The sequence below is a fragment of the Chaetura pelagica genome, unplaced genomic scaffold, assembly GCF_000747805.2.
Source record: "Chaetura pelagica isolate M959 unplaced genomic scaffold, ChaPel_1.0 scaffold358, whole genome shotgun sequence".
NCBI classification, from domain to species: domain Eukaryota; kingdom Metazoa; phylum Chordata; class Aves; order Apodiformes; family Apodidae; genus Chaetura; species Chaetura pelagica.
Window position 1 is genome coordinate 816,116 of NW_009954233.1, and position 15,583 is coordinate 831,698.

At 46.2% G+C, this 15,583-nt stretch overlaps 1 protein-coding gene across 1 annotated transcript in view; it reads right to left on the minus strand.

Moving 5' to 3' along the window:
* Window positions 1-10,458, minus strand: part of LOC104394091 (alpha-fetoprotein-like) — an 11,744-nt gene extending 1,286 nt beyond the window's left edge. Inside the window, 13 exon segments of the mRNA XM_010003637.1 lie at window positions 60-254; window positions 893-1,130; window positions 2,032-2,129; window positions 3,305-3,406; window positions 3,982-4,114; window positions 4,864-5,078; window positions 5,620-5,749; window positions 6,324-6,421; window positions 6,779-6,926; window positions 7,436-7,638; window positions 8,586-8,613; window positions 8,963-9,023; window positions 10,455-10,458. Coding sequence (XP_010001939.1) covers window positions 60-254; window positions 893-1,130; window positions 2,032-2,129; window positions 3,305-3,406; window positions 3,982-4,114; window positions 4,864-5,078; window positions 5,620-5,749; window positions 6,324-6,421; window positions 6,779-6,926; window positions 7,436-7,638; window positions 8,586-8,613; window positions 8,963-9,023; window positions 10,455-10,458 — 1,653 coding nt within the window.
* Window positions 10,459-15,583: the final 5,125 nt, after the last annotated feature.

The following is a 15,583-nucleotide window of genomic DNA, read 5'->3' on the forward strand; positions in this document are numbered from 1 at the left end:
CACTCCCCCGGGGGGGTGTGTGTGTGTGTTGTGCTGCCGGGGGCGGGCAGGAGCGGTACCTCTGCGGAGAAGCAGAGCTCCGGGCTGGCAGCCCCGCAGCATCGCTCCCGCAGCGCCGCGAACGCCGCGGCCACCGCGCTCAGCTGCTCCTGGCTCAGCCGGGGCTTGTACTTGATGAGGTTGATGAGCATCCTGCAAGCAAAGCACAGCAAAGGCAGCGCCGTGAGGCCCCGGGGGGGCAGCAGCAGGGGGAGCTTCTCCAGAGCTGTTTTGTGCCTGCCCGCTGCCCTCCCACCAGCTTTTCCACCCTGGTTCACCACCCAGAGAGGTCTTTGCAGCAGATGTGCCCGTGAGACCGAGCATCAGTGCTCGTTTCTGGGGCTGTTCCACCACCAAGAGGCCGTGCAGGGGGGCTGGGGGGTCGTTGAGCAGCACTGCAGGGTGCCCAGGGCAGCCTGGGGTCACTGCAGCACCAGGGAAAGGCCGAAGAGGTTTCCTTTCCTTGCAGTCACTGGGGCAGGCAGCATGTGAGTCTTCTCTGACCAAGGTGACCGAACACCAGTTTCAGAGGCTGAAGGAGAGCGTGGGCTGGGCTGTTCTGGGGAAGGAGCCCTGCAGGTCCTGCAGTGCTTCCCTGGGAAATGCCTCACATCCCTTTTGTTCCCCCTCTGAGAATGACTTTCCTCAAGTCTAAGGCAAGTAAATATGGGTGGAACCAGCTGGCAGAAGAAACTGGGACTAGTGGGAGAGGAGAGAAAAGGACCTGGGAAGAGGGATTGAGGAGCATCTGTTTGGTTTTCCATGGAATATTGCAGACCAGGAAGGCCAGGCAGAGCAAGCAAGGGACAGGTGAGCATTGCCAGGGAAGGAAAAAAGGGGGAAGAAAATAAACAGGCATGTCTTACTCCTGCTTCTTGTGCTGTAACTTTTCTTCTTCATCTGTACACAAGTCTTCATGGAAAGTGAACAGATCAGGAGTCAAGGATAAAGGCACAAAATTCTCATCAACTTCTAGTTTCCCCATGCATGGTCTCCTGAGAGCATAGGAGCTACTACAGCAGTGGCAAACTCCTGGGTTTATAGGATCAGTCTGGTGTCTTCTACATATTTCTCCAAGCACAAGATCCATCTTTACCAAGAGAAGTGAAAAAAAAAATAATATATATATATATACACTATTTTTTAATTTTCAAAAATCGCTGAAATACATGATGGTCTTGGTAAAGTCATAAAAAATATCTGAGAATTTATATTAAGCCTTGTTTTTAAGACAGATATAAGTTTATATTTCTAATGAATGCTGGGTTTTGTCAGTGCAAAACTGGCTCAGATTTTTCAGGATAAATTTGCACAGGCCATTATAGGGACTGTCTTTTGAGCATAGAACTGATGTGACTCATTTATGACCCAGTGCTTGTGTTTGATGTCCTCAGCAGCAGGGCTTCTGGTTCAGCTGCTCTGGTAAACGTGGTGTTGTACAAAGGGGTGGCTGCAGAACAGGCTGGGACAGGTTGGATGGGGCTCTGAACAACCTGGGCTGGTGGGAGGTGTCCCTGCCCATGCAGGGGGGTTGGATCTGGATGATCTTGAAGGTCCTTCCCAACCCAAACCATTCTATGATGACTCTATGATTTTCAAGTACTTTGGCTTATGGGCCTGGAGAATTCTTAGGGGAGAGCTCTACAAAACTGAGCCTTTCCACGGGGCACAACATCTTCAGGCAGCTAGAAAGGATGGGCTCAGAGGAGGGACCATGAGCTGCAGGGGGAACAGGGCTGGGTTGCCTGTGCTGCACAGCTCTGACCTGCCTCAGCCACTGCCAACTGCACCAGCCTGGCCTCTTCCTGAGCCTCCTGGAGTGGTAACTTCAGTGATGCTCAGTCCTGCTTTCTTCAGGCATGGAAGTACATCTTCAGGTCAGCTCAGGAGCTCCGGGAAGGTTTTTCCCCATTTACATGTGCTCCCAGCTCTCAGACCCTGCTGGCAGCAGAATTTGTGGCCAAGTTTCCAGCAGGACCAAGGTAAGAAAGGAAAATACTCACGTTTTCCTCAGCACAAGGCAGCAGCTTATCCTGGCTCAACTGACAGCATTTGGAGCCAATTGTAGTCATCTGCTTGGTGAATTTGATCAGCTCTGCAGATGTCAGCTGAGGCATCTTCTTGGTGAAGCTCATGAGAAGCCTGAAACAATAATTTATTTGGTATTGGTTTTTTTGTTCTACCAGGCAGCAAGTCCCTGCCTTCACATGCCTAAAGCTCCAGCCAAACCACAGGGAGCAGGTGTCAGTGCCAGGACAGGACTGAGTTTATACACTCAGGAAGGCAAGTGGCAGCTGCTGTCTGTTTGAGATCATTTCTTTTTCTGACCAGTCTCTCACCAGGTTAAACAAAATCAAGGACAACACTGCCAGCTATATGTCCCATCTTACCAGATGGTACAGATATTTTTCCTGCATTGCTCATTTCCCTGGGAGTGCAGGGAGCTTGTCTGAGAGCAAAACTGAACTTGAGTGACTTCTTGGCAGGAAAAAAAGTTCACATTTTTTTCTTCTTCTTCTTAAAAAACTGTGCTTATTTTAGCCATCATGGCCAAGAAAACCTAGATGACTGATACAACAGGAAGAGGCAGCCCACCAGGTTTGTTGGAAACCTCTAGTTCCAAGGGTATTTTAAAGATCAAACATGAGTGCAAAAAGCCCAATGCACCTCCCCGGAGGAGGTGAACTGAAGCAGAGCTTGAAGTACACAAGCGCTTCAGAGGTTTCACTGAGGTTGCTCACATACTTGAAGTTAAGCACATGCTCATTAGCTTTGCAAATCAGGGCCAAAGTTCCTCCAGGAGGCTTGTGCCTGCATGTTGCATTTAAGCATAGTGCAAGGTTTCAGCTACTCTGGTTTTGCTTTCCCTGGTGTAGGCAGATTCTGTTACAATTGTTAATGTTTACATCTGCTGCAGGAGCTGGAGAGAGTAAAGTCTTTTGCAAAAGACACAGCACCTGTATTTTTTTGGCCAAATTTCTGACTCTAACTTAGAGCTCAAAGCTCAAAACACAACTAGAAATTCATAGAAAACACGGGTGGGGAGATGGATCAAGTTGTCACTTTGCTTCCTGAGTTGGGTTAAGGAGAGAACTCCTGAGAGGCCAGAACATTGTTTTGGAAAAGAGGGAAAATTAAAAATCCTGGAAGCCATTCACATATTGGTCCAAATATTCAAATGGTGTCTTTTAGCCCAGCTTTTTTTGACACTCCAGCCCGAGTTGTGCCCAGCTGGACAGGAGCAATGTAAGCACAGAAAAGGGTCATACTCGTTTTGGAAATAGTAATCTCCTTTCTCCTTGTAAATGTCACAGCTGGTCTTCATGACACTTTCAGTTTCATAAATATGTTTCTTCAGTTCTTCCTCCTGAAAAAAATAATAATAAAAAAGTTAATTGGGGGAGTCATTATCTCAGGGGGAGCACAGAAGGCCCCAGTGCCTCACAATAAGGCCTGGGTGTCTTTAGCTACCTCCCACCTGATTTATGCCACCCATTTGTAGTTGTGTTGGGAAGTCTTCATCTGCCTGAAACCTCCATAAAGTGCCTGAAGGTGGTAAATACCCACATCCAGTCTCCTTGAAGTATTTAATTTTGTATCCCTGCTGGAAGGCGATGTCTGGCATAATAACCATAAGTGCCTTCTTACGTTTCCAGGAGGGCACTTGGCACTGCCAGAGGGCCCAGAAAAGAGCAGGACTCAGAGAAATATTAGTTCCATCCCATCCCCAGCATCTTATCTATCCATGTTAAACTGCTTCATAACTGAAGATTATGAGGGTTCTATGGAATCAGGCCTTGCAATATTTGCTAAGTTTGTTCCAGGAGCTGTGGGTAGTCAGTCTGGACCTGGAACAGAGATATTCCCTATTTCTCCAGCACAAGCCATGTGGCCAGACCTTTGGATCCATCAGTGTGGTGTGTGAAGCCCAACAGCACCCACCCCTCTGCTGCAGCATCCATCTGGAGCACCAGGTTTGCAGCACTCTGTCAGGAGGTCCTCATATCCTTTCCCAATTCTTAAAAGCATTTGAGCAGAAAATTCAGGGTGTCTCCTGGAATATTCATACAGAAACCTGCAACACGTGGAGTGTCAGAAGTTAGAGGTAAGCCCTGACAACTGCCCTCAGGAGGTGGGGGGGGGATAGTAAGGACAGCAGAGGCTGCTTTTGGGTTGGGTTTGTCTGATGCCCAGTGGAAGAGGGAGAGTTTCACAGCATCTCAGCTTGGAACTGAACCGAAACAAAATGTGGCTGCTTGAGGAGCCTGAGCAAGTCCTGTGCAAGTGACAGTCCCAGCTCAGTGGGAGCTTGGGTCAGGCACAGCTCAGAGCTTCATGGGGCTTGGGGTGTTGCTCTCTTTTTAATCCTGTCTAAATGATAAATAATGATCATGAAATAATTTCCAGCAACTGACCCACTTCTCAGCAGTCACTGGAAGGATGGGATCTGCTGAAGCAGTCACCCTACACAGCAGTCATGCCCAAGCAATTAGCAGCTCTTCTCATAAACTGGTGTGTGTTATTTGAAGTGAATTCAAAGCTGTATTTTAGGGCTGAGACCAGAACTGATAGCACATGGATGTCACATGCCTTTCTTCAGTTTTTGTCACTGCAAGAACAACTCTGCCCTGTCCTACACTTGTTCCCATCCCGCACCTTGGGTGTTTTTCTAAGATCCACTTGCACAGTGTCCCATGCCCTTGTGCTCACAGAGCAGACTAATCTGAGGCTGATGAGCTGGGCTTTGACATCCAGGCTGTCATCTTTTGAGACCCCAGGATTGAAAGAGCAAAACTCTGAAGAGCAGAGAAAGTCTCACATTACCTGCCTAAGTGTGTGTCTTTTTCCTGGGCAAAACGCTCACATATTCCTTTGTCCTTTATAAACTCCCTGACGTGGGGGGACAGGTCTGCAGGTTTGTCATCATTTTCTGCATTAATTATGCATTCACTTCTTTGTAACAGAGGCTTTTCACAGCACTTCTTAATTTTGCTTGATAGGATGTCTTGGTTGGTGCAGACATAGTGGAGAATCTCCTCCTGTAAAGCAAAATAAAATAAAAAATTTAACAGATTTTGGTCTTTTTTTTTCTTCTTCTTTTTTTTTTTTTTTTTTTAATCAGTGGTTCTATCTCCATTTTGCAGACAGAGAAGGTGAATCCCAAAGACAAGAGGTGACTGCCTTAAGCTGGGCAACAGACATCTGGCAGATGAAGAGGACTTCACCATGAGGGTAGGAAGGTGCTGGCCCAGGTTGCCCAGGGAAGCTGTGGCTGCCCCATCCCTGGCAGTGTTGAAGGGCAGGTTGGATAGGGCTTGGAGCAGCCTGGGCTGGTGGGAGGTGTCCCTGCCCATGCAGGGGGGGGTTGGATCTGGATGATCTTTAAGGTCCCTTCCAACCTTCACCATTCTATGATTCCATGAAAGCCAACCAGGTTTTTAAGACTCAAAGTCCAGTTTTGGAGAGCAATCAGTACAGCAGAGAAGGGAAAAAAAAAAACAAACAACTTGAAAACAACAATTCCATTTCTCAATTCCACATTCTATTTCTGCAAGCATAGGAGTATGAGAGGAGTTTTACCCTCTGATGCATACAGTCCAGCATGTCCCCACGGCAGCAGGCCTGGTGCATGTTAGCAATGTCCACCACAAGTTTGCTAACACTAACAAAATCAGCTTTAGGGAATTTTTGGCTTATCTGAACAAGTTTCCTGCAACGAAGGAAAACAGTTATTGCTTCTATTCAGTGTGAGGCTGTGAGAGCTACTGTCACCTTCCTGTGGAGGGGGTATCCAAACTGCTCAGGGATTGTCTCTCCCTGCTACCACTGAAGTGAAGAAATACATGTCCCTTGAAGCCAATTGCTGAGGTTTTCTATCTAAGGATCCCAGGTGAATTGCAGTGTGAAGTGGTGGAAAGAAATGTGGTAGGTGAGCATGAAATTGCAGCAGCAATCTTGTGTCCAAAATGGTTGAGACAGAAGAGTTGTATTTTATTTGTTTTGCTCACAAATCACTCTAACTTCCATCACAGAGAGGTGCATTCATTTCAAACTCTGGGTTTAGAGTTTGAAAGCTATGGGCAGTGAGTGAGGAAAAGGTGACTGTTGTCATGCAGAAATTGGTGCTCCTCATCTGTCATCTTTGCTAGATGCTACTAGTGACCTGCATACAAAAGGTTGGTATTTGGGGTCACTGTGCCACCTGCAGGTGTGAAGCCTTCCACAGCTAATGTGCAACATCCATGCTTTATTTCAAACTAATGATAAAGATGGAGAAGACTCACAGAGCTTTTAAGGTCCTTTCTCCAAACTTCTTCAAGATTCCACAGGTGTGTTCCTGCCTCAGGCCATCCTCTTTTATTGGCTTCACCACCTTTGGTGCCTGGTAGAAAGAAGATGCAGAGCATGAGGGTGGAAGAGAAGACAATGCCCGACACTAGAACTGCTGCTTGCTGTGACTCTTTGTTTAAACAGGGAGTTTTCAACAGTGAAAGAAAAATGCTGTCCCAGCTGCAACATGAACCAGCTGCTGTTCAGTCACCAGCATTTTCGGAGTGTTCTGTGAAAAGAAACCAGAACCCTTTTAGACAACAGGTCAGTGTTCTTACCAGAAGGGACACAATCGAGGTGAATTTTAATATCAGGTTCAGATGGTGAGAAAGTAAACGGCTGGGAACTCTGCTTCACTCTTGGGTTAGCTGGTTGCAGGTGAACAAGCCGAAAGCCTAGGCTGGCTCACCTGCCTGCGGAAACATTCCTCCAGGCCACCAGTCGGGGCTGCAGCACTTCCACAGCAGCTCTTCAGCATCTCCTCGTACCGCAGAGCGGCAGAAAGGATTGTCGGGGCATGGAGGAAAGGATGTCTTCTGGAAACCTCGTAGATAAAACTGAAGGCCAGAGAAAAAGGGGCTTTAGTTTCGGAGTAGAGGCAGGAGGTAGCAGTGTGGCTGCAGCATCTGCCATGTGCTACAGTGAGAGCTGATTAACAGGATTGTTTTCCTGCCATAATGATGAGCTGTACATTGCAGTGTTTTATCTTGGAAAATTCTGATGGGCCTGGTGTTTGCCTGGAAACTGCAGTGTCAAAAAACCCTGCCAGGCTTGGCGGCATCAGAACTTCTGCTTGTTTTTTAAGGATGAAAGGGAGGCCCTTGGTTTCCGATGAGTCCTTTCCATAGACCACAATAAAACAGGCCAGGTATTGGTTGCCATTTGGACCTGTATGCAAAGCAGGAGGTGGCAGAACAAGCTTCACGTAGTGACAATTACACCTTGATGAATTACTCAAATAATTCACACTGGAAAGAAAAATCAGCATGAGACTACAGAGCAACTTAGATTGAACTTGTGGTTGATCCAGCATTTGCTGCCTCCAAGCTCAACTGTATTTACTTACTATGCTGTCAATGGATGTTGATGCTGCGAATAATTTCTGCAGGCAGCTTCAGCATTTGGCCTTTCAAAAGGTGAAATGAACCCTCTTGATGAATTTTTAAGGGAGAGGAAGCAGTCGTTTCTTTCAGGATCCTTTTTAGCACAGCAGCCAGTAAAGCTGGGAAGATTTTCCTCCTGGCATATTGTATCGAGGAAAATCTTGTCCTGTGGAAAATGAGAGAAGAGATAATTTGTGTGCAGGTTCCATTTTACTCTTCTGAGCTCTCTGAGAGGGCTGCTTTCAGCCAACAAGCCCTGACTTTGTGCATAAAGTCACAGTTTCTCTCTTTATCACCTCCTGCTTTCACTGCATCTCTGGAGCCTCTAAGCGATCATTTCTCAAACTCTGATACCTGCTGCTATGCCAAGACACACTTGGAAGTGGGATGGTTTTCAAACACCCTGAACTTAGAACATTGTTTGGACCTTTTTCTTTCTAGCAATCAAGATGACTGATTTGTATGCTGCAATTTGCAGCACAGCAGGATCTGTGTTTTCTGGTTGCAGTCAGGTTCATCTAGTGAAGTGCCTTATTTGTTGTTCATCAAGCAGTGGTGCTCAGGTCCAGGCGTCAGTCACACCTCAGCTGGGAGCTGTTTTAACACAGGGATTGTTTCAGTGTGCCTGACAAATCAGAAATGAGCCACAACTGACTGACATTCCTGTTTCAGGATTCTTTCTGCCAGCTACAAAAGTGTTTTGGAACAGAGTCCATGAGAAACCAGGACCATGAGCTAATGGAGTGGAGCAAATGCTTATAAACATCACATGTGCTAGAAATATCTCATCTGGCTTCTCCTCAGCTTTTTTAAAGCAGCCCTGAAAGCACAACTTTTCTGAACATCTTTTAGAATGGTACAGGTCAAGGATTTCAAAAGAGGCTGAAATATTTGGAGTGGGATGTGGAGAGAGGCTTTGTTTTCCTGCATGTAACTTAAGATGCTTTGCAGATGAAGAACGAGAGGGTCAGTAAGGCCAAAGTCTTGTGCATGAAGAAGTCAGGTCCCTTCAGGCTGTATTCACACCTTGTAGGAAAAACACATAACGGGGCTCTAGGAACTGAGAGTCACTTCTGGAAATGTTTGCCACGTGAGAAGCATAACTGTGCTTACCAAAGGCTGCAGGCAGTCAGGGCTGTCCCTGGGAGCAGCAGCACCACCAGCAGCACCAGCAGCAGCACCACCAGCAGCAGCACAGCCTTTGGCAAGGGCTGTGACATCTTCAGCCATTTTCACTGTTTGGCCAAACGTGCCTCCTTGCACATACTGAGCAAACATGATGGTGGCGCTGCGAGGAGAATGCACAGCGTTAAACCTGGTCCTGGCTACCTAAGAGCTAACTCGGTGACTTCCCCAGGGGGGACAGTGGGAGGGCTGGTGACCCCCTGGGCTGAGCTGGCAGAAGGGGTGGGTGTTTAGCCCATGGGACACCCTCATTTCCACACAGTGGCAGCAAATTTGCAAGGAGATGCTTTTCCTGGACAACTTACATGGCTTTAAAATTTTTCTCCTGGAGCTGGGAAAAGCGTTGCCCAATGCTGGTTTTTCTCTCTGAAAAACAAGATGATTTGAATAAAAAACATTTAATAAATGCTTCATGAAGTACTTCTATACATTTAATTTTTTTTAGTACTGGAGTCTTGGAGAAAGATAATCAGATAACTCAGTGCCTGGGGTACTGGCACTGGGGTAGGAAGGCATAAAATTGAACTTCCTATGTGACTGAAGCATGAGGCTGTGGAACTATTTGTCTCTGACCTACACTACAATAGGGCCAATATGATTTCCCTGCTTGTCTCAAGTGTTGAGGGGAGGAACAGTCTTAAACCTGGAGGATGTTCAGCTACTTTGGTGATGCACTTCACATGATTAAAGAAGGACCTTGCAAAACACCTTGCCTTAGCTATTTAAAGGTGTGCTTGCCCACTCTTTAGCTATTGATGAAGGATTGTCTGTGCAGAAAAGATAAAGGATGAAATGAGGACTATACTGGTAGGCAAAGGTCCTCAAAAATCTCACAGACCTGCATCCTTCTGTCCCTCTCATGAACTGGCCCAGTGGAAAGCAAATGTGGCCAATCTATGTGATGATTATGTGCAAGAGTTTTTCCTCTACCACTGGGCCTTTCTTAACAGTCAAACCTTCATGCAATAAATTTCTTGAGTCCCTCCTTTGCCAGAGAAGATTCTGAGAGATTAATTTTAAAATAAGGGGCCTGTTCCCAAATCTAAATGTTACTGTCTGACCCTCATGTCAGGAGGGCTGAGATCAGTATTAAAAGGATCAGAGAAATAAGACAGCTTCTCCCTCTGAGTAATGCAGTGGTCTCAACTGAGGTGACAGCCTGAAATAACTAAGACAAACATCAGTTGTGTTTTACACTGTTGGGTCATTTAGTGCATCTAGAAGTTATAAAGATGAAAAAAAAATAAATTATTGGCTTATCTGAACCCCACCTTATTTGAGATTTTCAGCAGTTTCATTTGAGGCACTTAACCTGAGAGAGAAGTGTGGTCATCACAGGCTCTTTAAAGAGTGGTTAAAGAGAGAGTGAGGCCCCTCCAAAGGAGAGTGAAGAGCAGCAGTGGAACTTAACTACCCTGAATAGCCACCTGGAGGGCACATCTCTCTGTCTCCATTCCTCATGGGTTGCAGAGGGAAGTTGGAACAACCACGGGCTGTACTCCAGCAGTTTTTAGGGTACCTAAAAGCAGTGGTGCAACCACATCCCTGTGGATTAAATTGCTCTTCAACAGACTTACTCCCAGGAATCACTGACAATCCTGCACTCTACACAGGTTCTCAAGCCATAAAGAAGCAACACATCTGATAAAAAAAACTGAGCCAGATCCAATTTAGTTGTGTAGCTTTGACCCATAAGAACATGCTCAGTGGCAACATGAGCTACCAAATAAGCATGCATGCTAAGCTGCAGCCACCAGTATTACAGAAAAGTAGTAAAATTATAAAATATATTCTTACCCATGTCCTGATAACTTCTAGGCAGGGCTTTGGCTACAGTCAGGCTCACCAATAAAATAACATAAATGGTTGTTCTCCAGTTCATACTGTCAGGTCTCTTGGCAAGGGTTTGGCTTGGGCTTGGTTCCTCTGTGAAAGGCAGAAAGAATTAAGGAGAATAGTTACTTTTATACTCTCCCAAACAATTTCTGGTTAATTAAAACCCTTTTACTGTCATATATAACATTAGCCCTTTGGGAATGTTCCCATAATAATTAGACATGCCATTATTTGCTCAGTATGATGAAGTGACCAGCATGTTGCAAATCCTTGTACATTCCTTTTTTTTTCTTTTTTTTTTTTTTTTTTTTTTTCCTGAAATACAGACAAATAGACATTTTTAACTTATCACACTTCAAACAAGAAGTTTAAACACTCCCTGGGCTTTTATCATGCATACTCATCTCACCTACTTACCAATTTGTTCAAAGGTGGTTGCTGTGCAGAAGATGCCTTTGTAACACACTGCTGACTGAAAAATCCCAAGTTCAGCTGTTAACTCGATATTTTTTGCATCCCTCCTTGCTAAAATAGTTGCCATAAAAATGTCTCTGAATCTTGAAACAAAACTCCAAAACTGTAGAATGAAGAGAAAAATTCCAGTTAATACAGCTATTTGAATGACTTTCAAAAACATATCCTGTAAGGATCAGCATGATAAAAATGTCAAATGTTTGGACATAGCATGGCTTTAGAGGGCCACAGGTATCTGTAACTAAGAGTTAGAGGGGCAAGGATGCTTGTGTTTGGTCTGAAGAAAGAGGCAAATACAGAGCTTATTTATTTAGAGAAAATGGGAATAGTCTTTGATCCGTGCTGCAGGAAGACAATGAGGGTTGCTTGTTACCACATGACACTGTATCAGAAGGGAAAAGGGACTGAGAAGCTGGCAGCATGGTCATCAGAGCAGAAGATCTGCTGCAACCTAAGGTGTAACCACATCTGTTGAGGAAGACAGGGACAAGCCCTGTCACACTGTTAACTAAAACGCCACACAGGAAGGAGAGGAATGTACTTGAAAGAAAGAGGACGGGAGGTTATGGACCATCTTTCTCCATTTATTATCCACATTAAGTCCATAGGAGCAGATCGGCGAAAGCTTTTCTCCTCCAGCTGCTTCCAAAAAGGCAATTCCCTCTAGCACTCTCTCATGTCTGCCAGTTGCAAGTTCCTCCCTCCAGCCCCCAGGACTCAGCAGCAGCCCCAGAGCAGAGTCCCCACAGGGACAACCTGGGGACCATCCAGTGTGTTCCTGCTCCCCTTTTCCCAGGAGGAGAAGGAAAGAGGTGAACAATGGCATCCTGGGGTGCATTAGAAAGGGGGTGGTTAGTAGGTCAAGGCAGGTTCTCCTCCCCCTCTATTCTGCCTTGGTGAGGCCGCATCTGGAATGTTGTGTCCAGTTCTGGGCCCCTCAGTTCCAGAAGGACAGGGAACTGCTGGGAAGAGCCCAGGGCAGAGGCACAGAGATGCTGGAGGGAGGGGAACATCTCCCTGCTGAGGAAAGGCTGAGGGAGCTGGGTCTGTTGGGCTTGGAGAAGAGGAGACTGAGGGGCCACCTCATCCAAGACATTCAAACCCACCTGGACACATTCCTGTGTGATGTGCTCTGGGTGCCCCTGCTCTGGCAGGGGGGTTGGACTGGGTGATCTTTTGAGGTCCCTTCCAACCTCTAAGATTCTGTGACAATGATCTTCTCATTCTCAGAATATAATCTTGTTACTATAAGCCATAAAAATGAGAGAGGTGAGGGGGTATCATTTCAGAAGCAGAGACACAGAGGCTGTGTGTGTGGAGAAGGTTCTTCCCTGGGCCAGAAGAGTATGTTTCAGAGATGATGTCTGTGTAATGTCTTGTCTCAAGTATTTCTGGAAGCTGCACTTGGCTGCTGCATTTAAAATCCTTTAAATTCAGTTTCTCCACTGCCCTTTTCCATGCTCAGCAGGAGGATGAACTACTTATTTTTATTTGAAAATCCTTGCCAGTATTGGGATGGCCAGGTGTCTCCTTACAGTGAGCACCCTTTCATTGGCAGGAGGAAAACATACATATATTATTTAACTGGAAAGAAAGAGCGTGGCAAACACTAGAAATGAGATCAAATTAAGAGCTTAGGTCCCCGTTAAGAGTCCTCATTGTCCTTCAAAGTACAGAAACCATGTTGACCTAGTTGGTTTTACACTTCTTGAGGACACAGCTGTTTCCAGAACTCCTTAGAAACCAGATTGCAAGGGGAAGATAGAGCTGAAAGCAGCTGATTGTCCTCAGGTTGTGGAGGTGTGAATTTCCACCAGCTGGGGATGGTTGGTGGGGGATGCTCAGAGCACTCTTGAAATGCCCAGGCAGTTGCAGCATTACAGGCTTTTTGCTACGAGGATTACAGAGCAGAGAGGTGAGTTGGATCTTTCTTTTTGTTATTCACCCATTTGAGGAGAAGGTTTCTGTGTCTTAGTCTGCTGTATGGTCCTGGCTGGCTTCAGTCATTTGATTGTCTTTCTCAAACTAGGCTAATTTCCTGGAACAGATCCTCTTAGAAGACATACTAAGGCACATGGAGGACAGGGAGGTGGTTCAGGACAGCCAGCAGGGCTTTATTAGGGGCAAATCCTGCCTGGCCAACCTAGTGATTTTCTATAGTGCAGTGACTGCATCAGTGGGCAGGGGAAGGCCTACACAGTCCCCCCCAAACATCTGTCTCTCTAAGCTGAAGAGATATGGGTTTGATGGGTGGACTGTTGTGTGGCTAAGGAACTGGCTGGATGGTCACATCCAGAGTGTAGTGGTCAATGGCTTGATGTCCAGATGGAAAATGGTGACAAGTGGTGTCCATCAGGGGTCTGTGCTGGCACCAGTGTTGTTTCATATCTTCATTAACAATATTGACAGTGGCACTGAGAGCACCACTAGCAAGTCTGCCAATGACACCAAGCTGGGGGGTGTGGTTCATATACCAGAGGGGCAGGATGCCATCCAGGGGGATGTGGACAAGCTGGAGGTTCAACAAGGCCAAGTGCAGGGGCCTGCACCTGGACTGGGGCAACCAGGGTTATCAATACAGGCTGGGGGAAGACATGCTAGAAAGAAGCCCTGTGGAAAAGGTCCTGGGGATACTAGTGGATCAAAAGCTGGACATGAGCCACCAATGTGCAGTTGCAGCCCAGAAGGCCACCCCCATCCTGGGCTGTATCAAAAGTGTGGCCCCGAGCTGCAGAGAGGTGATTCTGCCCCTCTGCTCTGCCCTGGTGAGACCTCACCTGGAGTACTGCATCCAGCTCTGGTGCCCCCAACACAAGAAGGATGTGGACCTGTTGGAACATCTCCAGAGAAGAGCTACAAAAATGATAAGAGGGCTGGAGCAGCTCTTATGAGGACAGGCTGAGGGAGTTGGGGTTGTTCAGCCTGAAGAAGAGAAGGCTCTGGGGGGACCTTACAGAGACTTTCAAATACCTGAAAGAAGGCTGGGGAAGAGCTGTTCACAGGGCATGTAGTAATATGACAAGGGGTGATGGTTTCAAGCTAGAGAAGGGTAGATTGAGGTTGGACATGAGGAAAACGTTCTTTACTGTGAGGGTGGTGGATCACTGGAATGGGTTGCCTAGAGAGGTGGTGGAGGTCCCATCCTTAGACATTCAAGGTCAGGCTTGATGGGGCTCTGAGGGGTCTGGTCTAGTGTGAGATGTCCCTGCTTGTTCTAGGGAGGTTGGACTAGGTGGTCTTTAGAGGTCCCTTCCAAACCAAGACATTCTATGATTTGATATTTCTAATGAAGCGCAAATGCATGTTCCCAGAGCTCAGCTAGTTTGTTCTTACTACTGATGACAGCAGAATTTGTTAATCCCTTTTTTGCTTGTGTTGATACAACATTATTATATGAAATAAAATTATTTTTCTTCAACTTGAACTATGGTGCTTTCTGGAAATGTGAGTGGTGCACATAGAGGATTCAATTGTATCCTTCCTTTATACTTGGGGAGTATTATGCTTGTGAAGTCTTGAGCATTTACTCTAAAAAGAATAATGCTAAGGCACAGCACAGGGCATGTCATTCAAGACTTAATTACCTATATGTTCAGCAAACCTTTTCTGGTGTATGCAGCCTGGAGGCAACATAGGAAGGAAATCCAAATTGTTCGTTCCATTGCTGTAAGTGATTTCACATGATTGAGCAATGCTAGGAAGTATGATGGTAAGAATTGCTCTTTTCAGACCCTGCAAATGAATAATTATTTCAAAAGAATTTGTGAACTTCTGTTTGACCCGGATTATTTCCTGAGTGGATAAGTTTTGCCAAAAGCAGTGTTTTAACCTGTTTACTGACTATATATATGTGTGTGTATATATATAATATGGACCTTGTAATTTTTAAAAGGCTTTATGAATCTATAGACTATCAGTACATAGAGGAGTATGACTGGTGTCATGAAAAACAGGCAACTTTTGACATAGTATTCAAATACTCTGGTGTTCCCCAGCCACACCTCTTTGCTGACAGATGTTGAAAAGCTGGACATGGTGTACACAAGCCATAGTTTGTCTAGATAAAAGGATCCCACTGGAATTCTTCTAACTGGAGGGAATGAAAAGATTCCCATGTGATGCCTGGCTTCTCCCTTTTTTTTTTTTAGTCACTCTGAGGTGCTCTGTATAGCCCCTTAGCTCGGTGTGAACTGACAGTTTTTCCTTGAGTCTTTGTCTGGGGGAGCATTCCCCCTGTGGCTGTATGAGCATGTTGGAGCAGGAGGCAGGAGAACCTGGCTCAGCACAGGTGAGAGCACGCCCAGGCCACGCACGCCTACGTGCTGCCTGAAGCTGGCAACCATTCCCTTGTCCTTTGGTTCCTCTGAGTCACTTGGCTGGAAATGAAACAGCTTTCCTCCCTGCTTTTCTGGCAGTGTTCCTCTCCCCAGCCCAGTTTGTCTCTGGGCTTGTGAGGACACATCTGCTGCCTGTTTTCGTGTCCGTGGCGCGTGGGTGGAAAGTGCACTGGGTGCTTTGTGTGGTTCCAGTGTTGGAAATGAATTGATAGGTGTCCCAGGAGGGCTTGTCCATGTGGGTGCTAGTAGTGTAGCTCTCCTAGCATGCCAACACAGGAG